The 23264-nt window shown below is 35.5% G+C and overlaps 2 protein-coding genes across 4 annotated transcripts; one reads left to right on the plus strand and one right to left on the minus strand.

Moving 5' to 3' along the window:
* Positions 1-560: 560 nt before the first annotated feature.
* LOC149895512 (zinc finger Y-chromosomal protein 1-like) lies at positions 561-13219 on the minus strand. 3 transcript variants are annotated; one of them, XM_090119000.1, is made up of 12 exons: positions 12975-13219; positions 11534-11656; positions 10266-10628; positions 9378-9544; positions 8916-8981; positions 7946-8077; positions 7555-7632; positions 6546-6710; positions 5824-5934; positions 5112-5223; positions 1364-1462; positions 561-755 (listed from the first exon to the last, which is right to left on the minus strand). In XM_090119000.1, the coding sequence occupies exons 1-12, from the start codon at positions 13086-13088 to the stop codon at positions 618-620; spliced, it is 1668 nt and encodes a 555-aa protein (XP_089975126.1). In that variant the 5' UTR covers positions 13089-13219; the 3' UTR covers positions 561-617. The 3 variants fall into 3 exon arrangements, with proteins under 3 accessions (XP_089975126.1, XP_089975125.1, XP_089975127.1); XM_090118999.1 differs by having other exon boundaries at positions 10206-10628; XM_090119001.1 differs by lacking the exon at positions 12975-13219 and adding an exon at positions 12489-12552 and having other exon boundaries at positions 10206-10628.
* Positions 13220-18215: 4996 nt separating this feature from the next.
* Positions 18216-20684, plus strand: LOC149895513 (uncharacterized). Its single transcript, XM_090118768.1, has one exon. It carries the CDS (start codon positions 18216-18218, stop codon positions 19617-19619), a length of 1404 nt encoding a protein of 467 aa, XP_089974894.1. The 3' UTR covers positions 19620-20684.
* The last annotated feature ends 2580 nt before the right edge of the window (positions 20685-23264 follow it).

The raw sequence follows: 23264 nt of genomic DNA on the forward strand, positions 1-23264 counted from the left end.
ACATGTCTCACTCGTGTACTTCGTAATAACAACTGCCGATTAAAATATAAAAAGAACGTCCAGCCACGACGCTGAATGGTGCGTGACTTGAACGTGACGTGAAGTGAAACTCGGGCACTTAGCTGAGTTTTTTCTTGCCAAAATAGAGAGCGGGTAACGTATCTAGCTTTTTTATATATCATAGTTTATTCATGTAACAATTGTAAATAGTAACAGAAAAGGATTGTATAGAATGCCGTGTAAAATGTAAATCAAAGATGTCTTCCCGAATAACAGTGTTGCCAGGTGGCTCTGTAAGTTGCACAGATTATAAATGTCCAATTTATTGAAAACGCGGTTGGCGCAGTGGTAAAATAACTGCCTACTGAGCCGACGGTCCCGGGTTCGATCCCCGGTCAGGGCAAATATTTGTGTGATGAACTCAATTATTTGTTCTTGGGTCTGGGTGTTATCTATATATGTATTTATTAAATTAAATATTATATTTATCGTCGCCTAGTACCCACAACACAAGCCTTAATTGAGCTTACTGTGGGACTAGGTCGATTTGTGTAATAATATTTATTTATTTATTTATGACGCCAACACTTCCTAACTCTTTTTCCTCTTATCTCTTACTAACTCTTTTTATGTAACCGTCTCATATGTCTCGAGAGACAGGAATGCCAGGCAAACCGGGCGCCGCAACTAGTGCATTTATAAGCTGCTATCGAAGAATGAGCCGCTCTTATGTGTACACGCAGTTTTGAATGATTCTGTAAATAAAACACATAATATATTAATTTTAGAAGGTCTATACGTTACTACGATAAACATTTTAAAAACAAAAAAAATGCGCGCGTAAAATTTCAAGGTCCCGTCATGGCAGTACCATCACGTCATGGAGTAAGACGACGATTTTGGTATCTCTGAATCTTGCCAAAGATGTTTCACTTCTGACACGTGTGCTCGACACGTACGCTCTTTTTTAACTAAATTATTATCTATACTAATATTATAAAACTGAAGAGTTTGTTTGTTTGAACGCGCTAATCTCAGGAACTACTGGTCCGATTTGAAAAATTATTTCAGTGCTAGATAGCCCATTTATCGAGGAAGGCTATATCATCACGCTAAGACCAACAGGAGCAGAGCAATACGGGTAATACCGCGGGGCACAGCTAGTCTATCTACACTAATATTATAAAGAGGAAAACTTTGTTTGTTTTATTGTAATGAATAGGCTCATAAACTACTGGACCGATTTTGATGAAATTTGGCACAGAAAATCTTTAGACCCTGAGAAAGAACATAGGCTACCTTTTTTGCGAAATATGTACCACGGGCGAAGCCGGGGCGGACCGCTAGTTTACTATATACTTACCGGAAAGTGTTTACCGCAGTGATCGCACAAATGTTCACTTTTATCCTTTTGGTGAACGACTTGCTTGTGTAAATACAGCGAAGTGCGAGTTTTGAACGCCTGTAATATATTTATAATTAAATTATATTATTTTTTATTATTTGATGTCGATATTCATTGGAAAGAAAGAAAAAATATAATTGAAATCAATAAATATTTCAGGACAATTTTCACACACGGCACGATCTGATCCCATACTAAGCTTTCGCTTGTGTTATGGAAACCAGATGGCTGATAAACATACATATATAATTTTAAATAAATACTTATATATATAATTAACACCCAGACACAGAGCAAACATCAATGTTCGTCACACAAATATTTGCCCCGAGTGGGAATCGAACCCACGACCTCTGGCTTGAAAGGCAGGGCCACTACCAACCGAGCCAACCGGCCAGTCAGACCATTTCACACCATCTATTTACTTCGGTACATCGACAGATAACGCATACATGATTTATTAATCAATACATATAATAAAATTCTAGAAAAGTGGTGTCTGTACAATGAAAATATGTAAAAAAAAATTAGCAGGGGTTATTACTAAATCGATCCCAAACCCAAAACTGTTGTTAAAAAAATTTTTGTCTGTTTGTCTGTTTGTCGGTTTGTCTGTTTGTCTGTTTGTCTGTATGTTTGAACACGCTAATCTCAGAAACGGCTTATACGATTTAGATGCGGTTTTCACTAATATATTGTGGTAAGCTTCATTTAACATTTAGTGTTTATTTCATGTCAATCGGTTCATAAATAAAAAAGTTATGACCATTTAAGTAATCACAGCGAACATTTGCTAAGGCATTCTATACATGAATTACTTTATTACGTAAATTATACGCTAAAGTTATTCCTTGACATGTCCAGATGATCATATCGAAAGTCCCCAAGCGTGGGGGGGGGGGGTGGTTATGCTGGGGGGGTAGTAGGGGGGGTCAAAGGACCTTTATTTAGATTTTTGCTCATAAGTCTAAAACCTGCACAAATAGCATTATGGTTACTTCTAGGTAAATTTACTATATAAAAGGTCTTTGAAATTATGTCGTAGGTATTATATTTTTAACCCCGACGCAAAAAGAGGGGTGTTATGACCGCTATGTGTGTATTGCGTGTCTGTCTGTGCCACCGTAGCTCGCTAACGGGTAATAGGAATTAGATGCGGTTTTTTTGTTACATTAGTTGTTTATTATATTATATAGGGGTGAAAAAAACGCATGTTAGTTGTTAATGTAGGTTGTTAATGTAGGTTATACCCAAGTGATATATCAAATGAAAATAGACGACATGTCAGAAACAATTAGTCAAATTTTATCAAAATCGGTTCATCCATTTATTTGATATAGGGGTAAAAGTGGAAATAAATAAATAAATTTTATCAAATATACTCAAGTGACGTATCTAATGAAAGACATGACGTGTAAAGTACAATAAGACATATTTTATCAAAATTGGTTCATCCATTTATTGGATAAAAGTGGCAATAAAAGTTGTCAAATATACCTAAGTAGCATATCAAATGAAAGGGCATGACCTGACGTGAGAAGTATAATGAGGCATTGGTATTTAATCAAAATCGGTTCATCCATTTATTTGATATAGGGGTAAAAGTGGGAATAAATAAATAAATTTTATCAAATATACTCAAGTGACTTATCTAATGAAAGACATGACGTGTAAATAGTAGGGGAGCCCAGGATGCTAAATGTGGATTTACTCGAGCGTCACGGGAACCTATTAGAATTGGTAGATTAGACCATAGCGAGAAAAAAAGGTCCTATAATGTTTTCACTTTTAGCGGTGGGGAAGGGTTTTTTGATTTTTTTTAATTTAAAAAAGAAAAAAATTGGCTTGGAAATACTCAAGCGCGTTAGATATTGATATTTTGCATGCTCCAGGACGTCACTGAAAAAAAGTATACGTTAATCTGACGATTTAAGTGGCGATTTAATCGCTATGAAGAAAGGGTAAAAAATTAAAGTAATATTATTCGAGCGCGTCAGATTAATATATGGGGGGGTTAATTACAATATAAGAAGTCCCCATTTCGCTAATCTGACGATTCGAGCTCAACCTTAGGGAATTATGGATTATTCAAATTTTCCAGCGGGGCCCCTGAGCGCACCCACCAACCATAACTGCTCATATTGACTAGAGGTACTAATGAATAGCTAAGGTACCGTCCCTTATAGTAATCTGACGCGCTCGAGTAAATCCCAAAATCCCCCTCTTGGCCTCCCCTACTAAAAGTACAATAAGACATATTTTATCAAAATTGGTTCATCCATTTATTGGATATAGGTATAAAAGTGGGAATAAAAGTTGTCAAATAATATACCCAAGTGGCATATCAAATGAAAGGGCATGACCTGACGTGAGAAGTATGATGAGGCATATTTAATCAAAATCGGTTCATCCATTTATTGATTTATAGCGGTAAAAGTGGGAATGAATAATCGAATGTGGTCAAATAATATAATCAAGCGGCATATCAAATGACGTGTGAATTACAATTAGTCATGTTTTATCAAAATTGGTTAATCTGTTTATTACATATAGGGCACCTTAGGGGTGATAGTGGGGATAAATAATCCAAATGGAGTACCAAACGAAAGGATATGACATGTACATAATATATAGGTATGATTAGACATGGTTTAGATCAAAATCGGTTCTGCCATTTACTAGGGGTGAAAGGGAAAAGTTGAAAGTCTGTGAAAGTAGAAGGAATATGGGAGCGGGAGAATAACCACATCCTGGAAATTTTGAACTCTTCTGTACCTAAGTTTTATAGCTCAGTTTAGTAATAAATTTTACTAACAGTTCTTTTGTGTTATTATTTATTTTATTTCTTAACTTTATAATAATGTGTAAGTACTTAAAATTTAGTTGTATATGATAGTACGTGTTTCAAGACGTGTTTACTCAATAATTGTGTGTTAAGTAGTAACTACTATGCAGTCACTATTCCACGCGGACGAAGTCGCGGGCACAGCTAGTCTATACATATAATAAATCTGTAGAAGGGTCAATTCTGTACATTGAAAATATTGAAAAAATAAATAGCAGGGGGTGTTACTGGATCGATACCAAATATAATATAATATACCTTATAATCCTGGGCATAAATAGGATACTTTTTATCCCGGAAAAATACGTAGAAAAAAATCTTAATTTTTCTTAATTTTTCCGCGCGGACGGAGCTGCGGGCAGAAGCTAGTAATAAATATTCTAATGCCCTATTATACATGTAAACAGCATTACAAGAAAAACTAAAGATAAAGTCAATGAGGATGGTTTATACAACTAACTAGCTTCCGCCCGCGGCTTCGCCCGAGTTTTCAAAGAAAAACCCGCATAGTTCCCGTTCCCGTGGGATATAAGGGATAAAACATATCCTATGTGTTAATCCAAGTTACCCTCTATTTGTGTGCTAAATTTCATTGTAATCGGTTCAATAGTATTTGCGTGAAAGAGTAACATTGGCAAACTATATACAAATACTAGCTTACCGCCCGCGGCTTCGCCCGCTTTGTATAAAACCTAATAAATTATATACTAAAACCTTCCTCTTGAATCACTTTATCTATTAAAAAACACCGCATCAAAATCCGTTGCGTAGTTTTAAGGATTTAAGCATACAAAGAGACATAGGGACAGAGAAAGCGACTTTGTTTTATGCTATGTAGTGATTTAGCAACTTTCATCTCACCTTTTGACACTCGTTACAAGTATGCACATAGTTCTTCAAATGTTCCCAATCGACGTGATCTTTTAGACGAGTTTTATCCGCGAACCGTTTGCCGCAGTCGCTGCACATGTATCTGTAAGTAAAAAAAAATTAATACAAAAATATAATTATAATCAACTAGCTTTCCGCCCGCGGCTTCGCACGCTTTGTCTAAAATATAATAAACTAGCTGTGTCCCGCGGTTTCGGGGGGGAGTTAGGTTTTCTCGTTACGGAATTTTAACATTCGGTCTCAGTCTGAGATAAAAGCTATGCAATAGCTTAATAAGAGCCGATTTTTCAATCCTTGGTTAAAATTTATCCGTCCAATAAAGTATTACACGAACATATTAAAATGTCAAATACGGACAATTACAATACATTTTTGAAATGGTAGTTTAATACGTTATTCGATGAATAAGTTTTAACCAAGGATTGAAAAATCAGCCCTAAAATCTATACTAATATTATAAAGCTGAAGAGTTTGTTTGTTTGTTTGTTTGTTTGTTTGTTTGAACGCGCTAATCTCGGAAACTACTGGTCCGATTTAAAAAATTCTTTCGGTGTTAGATAGCTCATTTATCGAGGAAGGCTATAGGCTATATATCATCACGCTGCGACTAACAGGAGAGGAGCCACGGGGGTGAAACCGCGCGGAGCGGCTAGTAAATATATAAATAACTTAAGTTACTTACTTAAAGTTATCTTCTGTGGCGTGTTTCTTACTTATTTTCATATGTTGCTGATAAGTTGCGATAGACGAGAAATTTCTATTACAAGGAACACATACTAATTCACCAGATGCTCTGCAAGAAAATAAGTGTTATTAGAAACTAGTTTGACCCGCGGCTTCGCCCGCGTTTTCAAAGAAAAGCATAGTTCCCGTTCCCGTGGGATTTCCGGGATAAAACCTATCCTATGTGTTAATCCAAGTTACTTTCTATGTGTGTGCTAAATTTCATTGTAATCGGTTCCGTAGTGTTTGCGTGAAAGAGTAACAAACATACACACCTACACATAAACATCAACATAACATCCTCACAGACTTTCACATATTTTATTAATATTATTAAGTAGGATACGTATGAAGTATGATAATGAAAAATGATCAATCCCTACTAATATTATAAATACGAAAGTAACTCTGTCTGTCTGTCTGTTACGCTTTCCCGCTTAAACCTCTCAACGGATTTTGATGAAATTTGGCACAGACCATCTTTTGACCCTGAGAAAGAACATAGGCTAACTTTATCACCCTACCACAACCCATCAATTTCGGTCCATCCGTTCCTCACCTCGCCTTGTGACTGTTAACATGCCGAAACAGATTCCCAGCAATAAAACCCCAGTCCCAATTATTTCCACAAATCTATCGCTCGACAAAAACCGCATCAAAATGCATCCATCCGTTCCTCACCTCGCCTTGTGGCTATTAACATGCCGCAACAGATTCCCGCGCCACTGAAACCGCCGCTCGCACTGCGAACACGCGAACATTTGACGCGATGTGTTCACTACGCTCTCTATTTCTTTTATGTAGCCATCTTTTTCTTCTACGGGCATTGTAGAATTATTTATTTTGCTGAAAAACGAAAAAAAATGTCCTAAAACTCTTCCTATCATGACTTATTCCTAATTCTATGCTAATCTTTCACATCCTATCCTACAATACATCCTAACCTTGCTATGTTTTATCCTATTCCTAAACCATCCTATGATATCCTAACCTTTCCTTCTACTATTAACAATGAAAAGAGCATCATAACTAATCCTAAAGTACATAATAAATATCCTAAACTATGCCATCTATATCCTACAACACATCAACTATTCGACATAATGTCCTATTCCTAATCCATTCTATCAAATCCCATCCTTTCCTACTAATATTAATAATGAAAAGCGCATCATAACTGATTAAGTTAGCCATCTTTTTCTTCAGACGAAATCAGTGTCTTTTAATTTAATGAAAATGGGGAAAAAATCCTAAAAATCTTCCTAATTATTAATTAATCATTTCCTAATTTATGTCATATTTAATTTTAAAAACGCATCCTAACCTTGCTGCGAATAATCCTAATCCTAAACCATCCTACTAATTTAATATAATTCGGTCAATTGATGACCGGTTGGCTTGGTTGGTAGTGACCGTGCCTTCCAAGCCAGAGGTCGTGGGTTCGATTCCCACCCGGGGCTAATTATAACATAAAATATTTGTGTGATGAATATAGAATGTTTGCTCTGTGTCTGGGTGTTAATTATCTTTTTATTTATGTATTTAAAATTATATATGTTTATCAGCCATCTGGTTTCCATAAACCAAGCGAAAGCTTAGTATGGGATCAGACCGTGCCGTGTGTGAAAATTATCCTGAAATATTTATTTATTTATTTAATAAATAATATATTTTCTACACAAAATATTACCGTAGTTTAAGTTGTATTTGATGTTTAGAGCTAGCGCGCACATGTTTCTTCAAATTTGACGTTGTCGCAAAGTATAATCTGAAAAAAAAAATTAATATAAATTTATATTTATAAAGCATTTCAAATCCATAAAACCAAAAATATCAAATTCAATCCATACTAATATTATATATATTATATTGTTTATATTATACATATACTAGTTTACCGCCCGCGGCTTCGCCCGCTTTGTCTAAAACCCAATAAATTATATACTAAAACCTTCCTCTTGAATCACTCTATCAATAGAAAAACCGCATCAAAATCCGTTGCGTAGTTATAAAGATTTAAGCATACATAGGGACATAGGGACAGAGAAAGCGACTTTGTTTTATACTATGTAGTGAATTACTTGCAAGGCTCGCAATATGGTTTCCTTTTCTGTCCACTCTCTATACGATGTCTTTCTAAATGTTTTCGAAGAGACGCTCTCCATCGGAATTCCTTGGAACACACATCGCATGTGAATATTTCTGATTTTGTACTGAAAATTTTAAAGACAACTATTAAATGTATAAAAATTAACAATTTATTGTATACTAGCTGTGCTCCGCGGTTTTACCCGCATCGCTCCGCTCCTGTTGGTCTTAGTGTGATGATATATAGCTTATAGCCTTCCTCGATAAATGGGCTATCTAACACCGAAATAATTTTTCAAATCAGACCAGTAATTTCCGAGATTAGCGCATTCAAACAAACAAACTCTTCGGCTTTATAATATTATAATAACTATAGATAATAATTTGTTGTATATTCGAACATTAGGAGAAAAATGTACAAATATGGGCGTATTGCGCAGAGAAATAGAAAAAGAAAAAGAATAAAAAATAAACCTCACCTAAAAATTATAATTATTTACTACTTTAATGAACAATTTTGAAAGAAAGACAGGAAGAAAAATATTTCATTCCACAATATAGTATACATATTTTAAACTATAGGAAAAAATCCGAGCACACGTGTCAGAAGTGAAACATCTTTGGCAAGATTCAAAGATACCAAAATCGTCACCTTTCTCCATTTACTCTCAACGCGCCTAAAGAAGTTTCAGATTTTGGTATACTTATTTGTAATCTTGCTTAAGAAGTTTCACTTCTGACACGTGGGCTCGGCACTTACGCTCTTTTTTAAGCTATTGCATAGCTTCTATCGCGGTCCTTGAGCGCGGGGACCGAATCGAGAAATTCCGTAACGAAAAACCTCACGCTCCCCACTCCGACGGGCGCGGAGGTGTGGCTTGAAGGCATAGCATGCAATAGCTTTACCGCGGCAGTCCCCGAGTGACACACGAAACTTTTTTTATACTATGTAGTGATATTTACCTGACTTCAGAGACACTCTCTGTTTGTACAATCAAGTCTTCATTATCATGTGAATACTGTTCAATTCTGAAAAAAATATAAAAATTCATATTATTTACATAAAGTTATATAAAAAAAGTCTCAAGCCTTAACAAGTAGAAATCAAAAGTACCAAATAATAGTTTAAAAATACTAAAAAAACATAGTTTAATAGCATGAAATCATGAAATTATTGTATTTTCACCAACCCTTTATAATTGTATACAAAGTTACGAAAAAAGAACGAATAAGTGAACGAATGAACGAACGAACGAACGAATGAATAATTTATATTGAAACAGTATTTGCATGCTTTAGAGTTTAGACTAAGCAAAACATGATGAACAATCAAAATATTTGCCATCTCTCTGTACCATGTTTTAAGCAAATAAATATTATTTTATTTTATCTTATTTTTATTTTTAAAGAATTTTGTAAACTCACCCCACACAATGCACAATATTATAATGTTTGACCACATCTCTCTTATATACAAATCGTTTGTCACAAGCATTACATTGAAACCTTAGTCTGTGTCTCTTATTGTGATATTTGAACGATATCGTCGAATTGAATGCACATTTACATATTGTGCATTGATATTTTGATTTCTGTAAACAAAATGCACGTAGTATTATTTATAATAATCTTCTATATAGACTAATATTATAAAGCTGAAGAGTTTGTTTGTTTGAACGCGCTAATCTCGGGAACTACTGGTCCAATTTGAAAAATTCTTTCGGTGTTAGTTTATTAATCGAGGAAGGTTATAGGCTATATATCATCACGCTACGACCAACAGGATTGGAGCCACGGGGGTGAAAACGCGCGGAGCAGCTAGTATTATAATAAGAATGTGTTGCTAAGCGCAAAACTCGAGAACGGCCGAACCGATTTCATTATTTATTTTTATAATACTCCTTGAAGTACGAGGATGGAGAGAAAATGTAAATATGTACCACGAGCGAAGCGGGGTGGGATCGTTAGTAATTACTAAAGTTAAAAAAACAAAAAAAAGCTTCCCGCTTTCGTCTTCGCCCCCGTTTTCAAAGAAAAGCCCGCATAGTTCCCGTTTCTGTGTAATTTCTGGGATTTTTATACCAGAAATCCCTATCCTATGTGTTAATCCAATTTACCCTCTATAGGAGTGCTAAATTTCATTGTAATCGGTTCAGTAGTATTTGTGTGAAAGAGTAACAAACATACAAACACATACATCCATTCTCACAAACTTTCGCATTTTTAATATTAGTAGGATAAAAGATCTCTTACCGTTTCATGTTTCCCACTAGTATGTTCGTCTAAATCGTCTCTATTTGTGAATGTACTTACACATAGATCGCATTTAAACATTGCATTTACATATTCCTCACTCGCTCTAATATATTGCCGTTCTTCTGCCATCTCTTTCTTGCTTAACCTAACCTCCTTATATATGTCTCTTTCTCTTGAATCGTTACAATCTATAGGAGTTTCTATTTCAGCTTCATTTGTAGAATCATTGTCGTTATAATCTGTGTCGGTAATGTTAATGTCTGTAATGTTTTTAATGTTAATGTCAGTAATGTCTGTAACATCATCATTAATTTCATTCTTTATTGTATCTATTATTTCATATTGTGTATCTGTTTTATCTTCATTGGAGATTGATATAGAAAATATTGCTTTTGATTGTAATGTTGTTTGTGATAGACTCTGGAATAAAAAAAGACATATTTGAATATCACTACATAGTATAAAACAATGTCGCTTTTTCTGTCCCTATGTTCCTTTGTATGCTTAAATCTTTAAAACAGATAGATAGAGTTAATAGATTGAAGTGATTGAAGAGGAAGGTTTTAGTATATAAATTATTATGTTTTAGACAAAGCGGGCGAAGCCGCGGGCTGTAAGCTAGTATACACTATGTTACATGGCAAATATTGTTCTTAGTTAACCTTTTCTCAGATCTATGTCACTTGAAGATAACAAGATACGAACGTTTTGAAAATTTTTATCGGAGGATTCTAAATACGAGACAAATTGTATTTTTCGTCCATATTATCGAAAATTGATGAAGTTAACGAACTCATGCGTTAAATCAATGTGCCTTTTGTCGTATTTTAAAGAAGCGTAAAATTAAAACTCTTCTGTGATTGGTTAATTGTTTATCTAACAAATGGATATCTGTTACTTTTTAAATGTCCGCTAGATGTGTAAAATTGATAAATAAGCGAAAATATGGGAATAAAACAACACAAGTTAACTCTCGTTTAGAAACCTACGAAATTTTATAAATTTCCTGGGAAAATTATCAGCCAGCACATTTAGGGTGCTCTATTAACAATAATGTGGGAGGATGTGTAGCGAAGACTGTGTTTGTAAATACTACAACCACTGAAGGCAAAGCTAGTTTTATCAATACTTATATTATGAAGCTAAGAGTTTGTTTGTCTGTTTGAACAAGCTAATCTCAGGAACTACTCTCCAATTTGAAAAATTATTTTGGTGTTAGATAGCCCATTTATTAAGAAGGCTATATATCATCTCGCTAAAACCAACAGGAGCGGAGCAATGGGGGTAAGACGCAGGGCAAAGGTAGTTATATAATAAAACTTTACCTTCTTGACGCATTCATTCAAAATCTTCTGTGCGCTAAATACAACTTTCTGTTGGAACTTTTTAATTTTAACCAATATCGCTACACATTCGAAGCAAAGCTGTATCAACTTCATTTTTGTTTCCTGAAATTTAATATAACAATAAGGGCCGATTTTTCAATGCTTGGATAAAACTTATTCGTCGAATAATGTATAAAACTACCATTTTAAAAACGTATTCTAATTGCCCGTATTTGACAGTTTACGTGACATTTTAATATTATCGTGTAATACTTTATCGGACGGATAAGCTTTATCCAAGCATTGAAAAATCGGCCCTTAGTTAATTAACTGTACATAATAAATCAATTAGCAATGGTGGCTCAGTGTTGAGACCTAAGACTTCAAATTGATAATTGTGGGGTTTGAGACCAAGACAGGAAATAAATTTGTTTTTCAATTTATCTGCGGATGTTATAACATCACCACTGCCCAAATTGTGAAGGAAAATATAGTGAGGAAACCAACATGTCTAAGGCCATCACAGGCGATGCAAGTCTCGGAGACTAGTCGCCGCGGAATATCTCACATACATTGTACCGGTAGCGTAGTGTGCGAGTCTATATATATACTATATATAATATAAACTAGATTTCCGCCGGCGGCTTCGCCCGCGTTTTCAAAGGAAAACCCGCATAGTTCCCATTCCCGTGGGATTTCAAGGATAAAACCTATCCTATGTGTTAATCCAAGTTACCCTATAGAGGGTAACTTGGATTAACACATAGGATAGGTTTAACTATAGAGGGTAATTGGACAATGAAATTTAGCACACATATAGATGTGTGCTAAATTTCATTGTAATCGGTTCAGTAGTTTTTACGTGAAAGAGTAACAAACATCCATACAAACTTTCGCCTTTATAATAGTATTAAGATATGGGCTGGTGATGATGATGATGATGAATAAATCATACAGAAAATCCAATAAAGCTGTTTTGTATCTAAATTAACAAAATTAATTATGACTGGTTGTTTGTAGATACATTACACAGTAAAAGTTATTACATTTTAAATGCAGATTTTATTGATGTATGAAATGTAAAAATGTTGTGTGGTTTTATGAAACCATGGTAAAAGTGAAACTTAGGCACAAAATTATCGTATTTGTACGATAATGACTCCGAACACTGCTTTATACATACTCGGCAGCCGACCGTCACGCGACATGCGCTACACAGACCAAAAAGTTTGAGAAGATGTAATAAAAGTTTCACTTTAAAAAATTGCAATAACAATAAATAAGTACTTAGCCTATTTAAAGCAATTTTACTTTTAGTCCATTTTTAAAACATATTTAATAAGTTATATGTATTTATAGTTATATGCATATTTTTTAAGTTATATGTACACGTTTTATTTGTTATAAAATTGATATATTCTAAAATTAAAAGCCCAATTACCTGATTTTTCAAAATATCTAAAAAACATTCCTTCAGAGAAGTGTCGTTAATAATCGATATTTTTCGTTCCGAATTCAAGCATCCATAGCATATATCATTGTACAAGGGATCCATATTGGAGTTAAATATTTAAAGCTAATATACACAAGATCAAATACATATGTAATTATTGTTTGAATTAAAACTATTTCCAATTTGTTTTTGCACTGCGAATGCTGCGCAAAGAGTATAGTAACTATACAAGATGCTGCGACCAAGCTGCGACTATAAATAAACAAAATCAATGACGTTTATATACATTTGACAGATTATAAAAGCTCCAACGCCACAGAGAATTAAAATAATGATGTTTGTTTGTAACATTTATATTTTATTCTGTGATTTTAATAAACAAAATGATGACAGAACAATCCCTATGCAATACCACTCATATCATATTTAACTGTGCTAGTAAAATATAAAATATTATACACTACATCTAAAAAAGCCGGGTTATGAGAATAGCCGGCTATCACAAATAGAAAGAACTGTATTGTATAATGATTTTGAAATATGCAAATTTATGAGAATTGGAAAAAATATAATCATATTAATAATATTAATGCTTAGATAAAATTTTAGCATGAGAATTTTTTTTAGAATTCTTCATTTAATCTGACAGTTGATATTTTTATATTTAAAAACGGCAACACCACAGTTTTTTTACTTGTTTTGTTGACTTGATGTAGTAACTAATACTCCATGCTAATACTTAATCTGTGGACTTGATAGTCGTGAACATTCGTGAAACAAAATAATGCAAGGTCGATGTTTTTTCGTGGAAGCGTTGACACGTGCTTTTGGTGATATTAGTCTTTTTTTTCCAAATTTGTTGCTTTTTTTACCTTCATTCAAATAATAATAATAAATAATAATAAGCTTTATTTATTCCACCTTACAATTAATAATTAATACATATACATATGACATTTTAGTTTTTTTTTTTTTTTATCTATTCATTGTTAGGTGGCCCCTTATGGGTAAAAGCCTCCTCCATCTTGTACCAAAGATCCCTATCTTGGGCCATACGCATCCAGTTTTTGCCTGCTATGTTCTCTATGTCGTCCACCCACCTCTTCTTCTGCCTTCCCACTTTCCTTTTGCCGATTGGGCCCTGCCATTTAGTGGTATGATATGTCCACCTGTCGTCTTTATATCTAGATAGGTGTCCTGCCCATTTCCACTTTTGTTTCAAACTAAAATTAAGTGCATCTGTTAGTTTGGTTTTCTTGCGAATGTCCACATTCCTTTGTTTTTCTATTCTTCTTAGTTTCAGTATACTTCGTTCCATAGCATGTTGGCATGATGAAATTTTGTTCTTGACTTGTTCTGTAAAGACCCATGTCTGGCTTGCATAAGTAAGGCTTGGGAGAATACAGGAATCCATTATTGTCTTTTTTATTTGACGGCTATAATTGCCTTTTAGAATTTCTTTTTGGGCCCAGTATTTTTTCCAGGCTGTACTTATTCTTCTGTCTACTTCGTTTTCGTTGCTTTTTGCATCAAAAGAAACCAACTTTCCAAGGTACACATATTCATTTACATAGTCTATTGGGCTTTCCTCTATTCTAATTGTTTTCTTTTGACTATTTGACATAATTTTAGTTTTAGATGCATTCATGTGTAGGCCAACTTTTATGCTTTCAGAATTTAATTTTTGTAGCATTGATTCTAGCCCTGTTGCAGACTCACTGAAAAGAACAATGTCATCAGCAAACCTTAGATGTGTAAGTTTTTTATTTCGTATCCATATGCCATTATTTTCCCATTTAATGTTTTTAAAAATATCTTCAAGGACGGCTATGAATAGCTTTGGAGACAATGGGTCACCCTGGCGTACTCCTCTTCCAATTTTGAATTCTTCCCCTTGTCTTTCCAATTTTACTCTGCTTACACTTTTAGCATAAATGTTTTTTATGATATTTATATATGCATTGTTAACATTGTTGTTTTGTAAGGCTATCCAAATGTATGGGTGTATTATGCTGTCGAATGCTTTGGAATAGTCCACGAAGGCTATGTAAAGAGGTTTGTTGAATTCTCTAAATTTCTCTATGATTTGTTCTATTGTATGGATGTGGTCTACTGTTGAGAAGTGCGGCCGGAAGCCCGCTTGTTCTATTGGCTGGTTCTTGTCTATATCTGGTGTTATCCTTCTTAGTAAGATTGACGAAAAGAGTTTATATATTGTAGATAGTAAGCTGATGGGCCTGTAATTGCTAATGTCTAGCGGGTTCCCTTTTTTATATAGCAGTATTATATCGGATCTACACCATTGCAATGGTACTTGCTCTTTTTCCAGTACTAGGTTGAATAGATCCTTTAGGTATGCAACTAGGTATGGCGCACCGATTTTCAGGGCTTCATTTGTGATATTATCTTCACCTGGACTTTTCTCTGGTTTCAATTGTTTAATTTGAGTTATTATTTCTCTTTCTGTAATTGGGTCTGGTGCTGTTTTTGCTATATCTTCTCCACTTGTATTAATACCATTATCGTTTTTGTCTTTTTGTGTTGAATCATGTGGTGGTTTTCCATAAAGAGAAGTATAGAAAGCCGTTGCACATTCTATGATGCCCTCTCTATTCTTGATTTCACCCTTTTCGCTGTTCAGACTTTGTATCCAGTTTTTATGAGTTGATAATTCTTTAAAGGCTCTTTTGGAACTCCGGAAAGTTGTCATATTTTTTTCTATAATTGCTCTTCTATGATTAGCATAATCTGTTGTGATTGCTCGATTGGTTTCTTTGAACAGATTCTTGAGTTCTTCTCTTGTTTCTTTCGATTTGTTCTTTGTGAACATAAGTTCAGTTCTTCTACGGATTAAATTCTGTGTGTGTTCGCTAATGATCTTCTTTTTTTGTCTATTGTTTTTATCCATTCTAAGGCTTTTAATGATTATTTCTTCCAGTTTGTTGCTGAATGATTGTACAGACTTATCTTCTTTTAGGAATTCTCTGAGTATTGGTAAGTTCTCTTTTAGATTTTGTATGTAGTTTTCTGTCTCGTGTGTATACTTCAATTTGCTGGGCATGGTTTTGAATATTCGACGGTTCATTTTAGGATTTTGTATTTTTAAAGAGCATCTTATCATTCTGTGGTCTGATGGGTAGCTTATTTTATTCAGGACTTCAATATTTGTTACAGATTTTGGGTTGGAACTCAATATAAAATCGATTTCATTTCTTGTTTTGTGATCTGGTGATAACCACGTCCATTTTCTGGAACTTCTCTTCTTGAAATATGTGTTCATGATGGACAGCTTATTCTCTTGAGCGTATTGTATTAAGCGATCACCTCTTGCGTTCCGTATGCCATAACCGTAATTGCCCAATACGAGATTTTCATGGGGTTTTGGTTGTCCAATTTTAGCATTGAAATCTCCGATGATTAACCTGTTGTTGTCCGCTAATTCTTGAGCTCTTGATAGGTCGGTGTAGAATTTTGTGATTTCGTCTTCGCTTGAACTCTCTGTGGGAGCATATACTTGAATCAGTGATAGTGTTCCTTCCTTGAAGTTCAGTTTTAGCAGAGCCACTCTTTCTGATATTCCTAGAAAGCCCGATATGTTGTCTCTTAGCGATTTCTTTATTAAAAATCCTACACCATGAAGACCCTTAGTCTCTCCTCTATAACAAAATATGTATTCTTTATGTTCTTCAATGGTGTATCCTACCTTTTTAATTTCTGCGAGTCCTATGATATCCCATTTTATTTTATCTATTGCATTGTTTAGTTCTAAAGTCCTTACTTTAGTAGATAAGGATCTTACATTAAATGTGCATATCATGAGGTGTTGTTCTCTTCTTGACATTAAACTATTGCGTATGTTGTGTTTTTTTATATCATTCTGTTTATTTTTATTTGATGGAGGGTAGTGGTCGTCTTGCCCCACGTTGACCAGACGGCTTGGGGTGTTTTTTTTGAAGGTTGATTTAATTAATGTTCTAGTATTTGTTTTAGTTATGTTTCTGTTGCCGGTGGTCATTTCTAGTTTTTTGAAATTTCAGATAATGAAGCTGTTCTTCCACGTTCAACATAATTGAAAATATTTGGTTTTATAATCTCTTTTGCGCTGCTCTTGGGAAAAACTGTATTTGTCATTTCTTTCGAGTTTATTTTCTTTTGGGTTGATGTATTATGTGAGTTGGGTGAGCCTGTTTCTTCTCTCTTTCTTTTATCTCTGGTTTTTTCTGTTGGTTTCTTCACTATTAGTTTATCGTATTTGAGAAAAGCGATATTTCCTTTCTCTCTTTCCCTCATTAGTTGTGGTTGCAGCTGCTTCCGTTGTTCGAGCACTTCTCTAGTAAAATCCTCTTTGACGTATATACCTGGTGGGAGATGGGTCTTATTTTTCAGTATGATATGTTTTTTCCATATAGACGCGATGGTTACTACGACGGGACGGCTTTTATTGTTCTTTTTACCGATTCTATATATGTTTTTAATTTCATGGCTTTCAATGTATGTTCCTGTTTCTATTATTATATCCTTTATGTAATCTACCATCTCTGCTTCTCCTTTTCCAGACTCCTCAATTCCAAAGAAGACGAGGTTATATTTTCTTTTTTCTAGTTCTATTGTGTTTAGTTTTTGTTCGAATGAAGAAATTTTGGTTTTGAGTTTAGTATTCTCCTCCGTTATCGCTTTAAACCTCTCGTCTATTGCCTCCATAACATTCTTTGTTACTGCCGCAGTTAAAATTTTTGTTTGTTGATTCAACTTTTCGTCGATTTTTGAAAAAAGCAATTCCATACTTTTATCCATTTTATTTATTTATCGTAGCAATACTACTCAGTGGAAATTTATTTATTAATGATGGTCACCCTGTCACAATTGACAACTTGTCTATGTCAAATGACGTTGACGGTTGATTGACACTTGACACAATAGATCGTTGTTATGGCAGCTCTGTTGAATGATTTGCAAATTATGTTCAGTTTTAGTTGCAGTTTTTTCTGATATATTTTTGTTTTGCACTGTGATTATTATTCAATTTTGTCGTTTACGGTCACACTTTGCGGATCATGCGTCGTAACGCCACAATGGAGCACTTATTTCACAATTATTGATTTTTATTTGCGGAGGACGTTGACGTACGTGTTTACTTTGAGACCGCCGGAAACGGAAACCTTCATTCAAGCTAAGATTTTATTTTTGGTGACGGTGTTTGTGTTTTGTGTTAGTGGTAAGTAATTCAACATGAATAATCATCCGGATCCTCCGGACCCCCCTGATCCTCCATACAGTCATACAGTAGTTGAGGTTAATAGAATCCCACAGAAGCGTCACTTAGCATCTGAAGATGCTTCAATCATAGCTAAATCAAAGAAAACATCCATTGATAATAACCCTAATGCTGCCTCTGTGCAAACTTTGTACACGCATCCTTCACTTAATGAAAAGGAAAGGCGCTATTCAGAATTAGATAATGGCCCCTTTATTGTCCATATTTCTAAAATAGAAACAGAACCCTCCGCTGGAACGATCCTGCGCCCGATTAAAGTTGGCCAACTTCTGGTCAACAATGGCATAAAAAATATTATTAGTGACGGAATCAAGAGAATCGGACGAAACCGCATTTCTATAGAGTTCTCAAATGCAATTGATGCTAACCAGTTTTGTATCAATCCTATATTGGAACAAAACAGTCTAGTCTGCACCATCCCAACTTACAACTTTTCTCGGATGGGAATTGTAAAAAAGGTTCCTACCGATTTTTCCATGCAGGAGTTTGTAGATGCCGTTGAGCTTCCGAGGGGATATGGCATCATACTGAAAGCTCGCCGTCTAAATAGAAAAATTAGAACAGATGATTCCACTGAATACACCCCAACTACTACAGTCGTTATAACCATCCAAGGTCAAAGATTACCTGAACGGATTTTTTTATATAAGAATTCATTACCAGTTGAGATCTACCGCTTGCCCTCCATTCAATGTTTGAAATGCTGTAGGTTCGGTCACGTTCAGACACAATGCAGATCAAACCCCCGCTGCTACCGTTGCGCAAAAGATCATAATGGTGAATCCTGCAATGTATCTGAGTGTTCTGCCTCCTGTATTAGCTGTTCTGGTTCACATTTTGCAACAGACTCAAACTGCCCGGAACACACTCGGCAAAGAAGCATTAAGTATGTAATGTCAGAGGAGAATATCTCCTATCAAGAAGCTTCCCTCCGTTTCCCTGCTTCCCGAAAATCTTTTGCCGAGGTTACTCGTCAGGTTCCCTCTTCCCCACATACATCCCTCCCCAATCCAATCCCTTCTACAAGTACTTCCACCTCATACAAAAAAACTGTTTTCCGTTCTCCACGCCCTAGACCCCCTTTAGGTAAATCATATGACAGAGCTGCCCATCAAGACATCATTCAAGCCCCTTCTTTAGACTCCCAGAATGGCTGCGCCCTTTCTGGTAATACTCCTTCATTCAGAAAGCCCCGTGAAAGCAATGTCCTAGTGTCTTGCATTTCATTCTTTTATGATATAATTAAAACCTGCAATGAAGCAGACTTACCGTCCGACGTGAAGGAAATCCTTTTCAAAATTATAGATACTATTAAATCCAATAATGGCTCCGAGGACCATTATACAATGGAATTGTAGAAGTATTAGAAATAAAAAACACCAAATTGTATATTTTATTAATAAATTTAATCCAATTTTATTTGCAATCTCCGAGACTTGGTTAGTTCCCAATTCTCATTTTAATGTCCCTAACTATGTATGTTTACGCGATGACAGAGCAGATGGGTACGCTGGAGCTGCTCTGCTCGTTAATCGTTCAATCCCATTCTCTCTTCTCCCTATCCCTAACCATAGTCCAAGCATCAATGCTGTTGCTGCAAAAGTTTTTAATTTCACCATTGTCTCTATATACATTTCTGACCCCAATTCTTCACTAATTCCTGACATCTATTATATCCTATCCTCTCTCCCCAGTCCCATTTTTGTCCTTGGGGATTTTAATGCCCATCACGTTTCTTGGGGCTCCCATAAAACAGACACATTTTCCCTCTCATTATTAGATTTGTTCGATGATTTGAATCTATGCACTTTAAATTCAGGCTCCCCTACTCATCTTGTCCTTCCCAATCAGAATCCAAACAGTGCTGTAGATTTGTCCCTTTCTTCTCCGTCCCTTTCTTTACTCTGTTCATGGAATACTTTACCTAACACTCATGGTAGCGACCACTTCCCCATCCTTATCTCCTTTGAACACGATGTCCCTTCCCCTCCTCAATCTCCCCTCTTCAAATATAGAACCACTAAAGCAAACTGGTCTGATTATTCTCATTCCTTGGAATTTCAACTCAATTCCCTACCTTTCCCTTCCCTATATAATCCCCTTCCTATCTATTCCATGTTTGTATCCTGTATCATATCTTCTGCCAATAATCATATTCCAATCAAAAATCCATCCACTTATAAACCCTCAACTCCTTGGTGGGACTCTGAATGTACTGCTATCATCCGTGAGAGATCAGAGGCTGAGAAAATGTATATTGAACAGATGTCTATGCAAAATTTTCTTAATTTCAAACAAATTTCGGCCAAAGCTAAAAAATTATTGGTATCCAAGAAACGTTCAGGATGGCTTAAATTCTGTGAATCCCTGTCCCCTAAGACTCCTCCCTCCCTGGTCTGGAAACAGATTAAAAGATTTAGAAGCTCCCATTCCCAAAATAATATCACTTCTTCTAACTGTTCTCTCTGGTTAGAGGACTTCATTAATAAATTAGCCCCCCCTTTTGTCCCTTCCCTTGAAAATCTCCCTGCTGCCCCCTCCTTCCTACCCCATACAAACTCTCTGGACGCTCCTTTTACAATGGATGAGCTCTCCTGTGCTCTTGAAGGCCTGAATGATTCTTCCCCTGGCATAGATGGGATCCCATATTCTTTTATATCCCAGTCCTCTCCTAAAACTAAATTATTCTTTCTTGATTTAATTAACTCCTTGTTTGCTTCTGGATCAGTCCCAGAATCATGGAAGTCCCAAATAATAATCCCAGTCTTAAAGCCTAACAAAAATCCTTCAGATAGCAACTCCTATCGACCCATTGCATTATCCTCTTGTTTATCCAAAATTACAGAAATTTTAATTAAAAATAGATTAGAGTGGTTTGTTGAGAATAATAATATTTTACCCCCTTCTCAGTTTGGCTTCCGCAAAGGCTATAGCACTTTGGATAGCATTGCTATACTTACAACGGACATTCAAATAGCTTTTAAAAAGAAACATTTCCTTGCCGGAGTCTTCCTAGACATTGAATCTGCTTATGATAATGTCATGCTTCCGGTACTCAGGCAAAAATTGCTTCAGCTGAGCATCCCTGAGAAGATGGTTCGGTTCATATGTAACCTATTTATGGGCAGATCAATTTGTGTTAGGTCAGATAACTCCTTGTCTCCCCCTAGACTTGTCTGGAGGGGCCTCCCGCAAGGTTCTGTTTTAAGCCCTTTGTTATACAGTTTATACACTCATGACTTAGAATTAGCAGTTAACAGTTATTGCCAAATTCTCCAATATGCTGACGACATTGCTCTCTATATTTGTTCTGATTCTACCTCTGAAATTGAGACTAATTTTAACAATGCTTTTTATTTTTTACACGAGTGGTTATTGCAGCATGGTTTATCTCTTTCAGTTTCTAAAAGTTCAGCCATTATTTTTACCCGTAAAAGAATTATTCCCAACCTTTCACTTTTTTATGACAATCAAAATTTTCCTATTAAAGACAATGTTAAATTTTTAGGTGTTTATTTGGACTCTAGAATGACTGGCATAACTCACTCTAATTATATATCACAAAAATGCGAGAAAGGAGTTAACGTCTTACGGGCTTTATCGGGCGTTAGATGGGGTGCTCACCCCTTCTCTCAAAAACTACTCTATAACGCCATAGTTCGTAGTCATTTTGACTATGCTTCCTTCCTTTTGGAACCGATGAATAAACGTGGTATTCAGTGTTGGGACAAGATTCAAAGTAAGTCTCTGAGGATTGTTCTTGGCGCTATGAAGTCTACGGCTATTAATGCTTTACAGATTGAATGCGGGGAGCCTCCGTTATCTCTTAGAAGACAATTCCTATGTGACAGGTTCATGAGTAAGCTCACCCAATTTTCCTCCCATCCCCTTATAAATAAATTATTTTCTTTACTCCAATTGGTCAATGGTAATAACTCAGCATACCCCCTTTTAATCTCCTTTATAAATATAATTTCAATACCTTATAAACTATATCAATCTCCCATTAACCCCCTCTTTTCCAATCCCTTTGAATCACTGATTTACCGTCCTAACATTACATTTTGTAACATCCAAAAAAAGTCTCCAGATGCTTACCATTCCTTCCAGGCTATTGTGGCTCGGAATTGGGAAGGTTGGACACATATTTACACTGATGCCTCCAAGATTTCGGATAAAGAGAATGTTGGTATAGCTGTGTGGATCCCGAAATTTGCAATCATGTTGTGTCGCAAATGTCCCCCTATTACATCAACTTTTGTCGGTGAGGCCTTGGCCCTACTCGAAGCAGTTACATACGCGTTAAGTCACAATATTAATAAAGCTATAATATTTTCAGATTCTAAAAGTTGTTTGCAGTGCATTCTCTCAAATCAATTCCGTTTAAAAACAAAATACCCTGTTATCCTACAGATCAGGAAATCTCTTTGGGAGTGTAAACTTAAAGGTATTGAAATAACTCTTGCATGGATCCCTGGACATAGTGGAATTCCGGGAAATGAGTCAGCTGACTGGGGTGCTAAATCTGCTATGCGCATTTCGTCCGAGTCTCATGATCTTGTTTACTCGCATGACCTTTCTCTCCTCGCTAAGTCCAAATTAATGTTCGCCTGGGAAAAGTCTTGGGCTTCTACAAGATTCCAGAAGGGAAAGTTCTACTCAAAAATTCAGAATGACATCCCTGTTAAACCTTGGTTTTTCAAATACAAGGACATCAGTAAACACGTCACATCCTGTATTAGCCGCCTGCGATTAGGCCATGCTTGTACTCCCACCCATTTAGCAAAAATTAGGGTAAGGGATAACTCTTTGTGTGAGTGCGGAATAGATGAGGGAAATTTGGAACACATTTTCTTCAACTGTCCTAAAAACTCCTCTTTATACGACATCCTTCCCCCTACTATCCCCCGCCCTACCAACATGAATATTCTCCTTTCACTGACCTTTAGTCCTTTTGTGTATGTTTTATCCAAATTTATTAAAAATAATAATATTAAACTATA

This window comes from Colias eurytheme, chromosome 31, assembly GCF_061535395.1.
Source record: "Colias eurytheme isolate Ceu_HAF_F1 chromosome 31, ilColEury1 Martin Lab GWU primary, whole genome shotgun sequence".
NCBI classification, from domain to species: Eukaryota; Metazoa; Arthropoda; class Insecta; order Lepidoptera; family Pieridae; genus Colias; species Colias eurytheme.

Bases quoted from the DNA above. Each gene is read 5' to 3' on its own strand.
- LOC149895512 (XM_090118999.1), bottom strand. From the start codon at position 13,088: ATGGATCCCTTGTACAATGATATATGCTATGGATGCTTGAATTCGGAA. The intron at 7,633-7,945 runs GTAATTCACTAC...TTTTTTTTTCAG, and splicing joins CCATATTGCGAGCCTTGCAA to ATTATACTTTGCGACAACGT. The intron at 5,935-6,545 runs GTGAGGAACGGA...ATTTTCTTGCAG, and splicing joins GTTAATAGCCACAAGGCGAG to AGCATCTGGTGAATTAGTAT.
- LOC149895513 (XM_090118768.1), top strand. From the start codon at position 18,216: ATGAATAATCATCCGGATCCTCCGGACCCCCCTGATCCTCCATACAGT.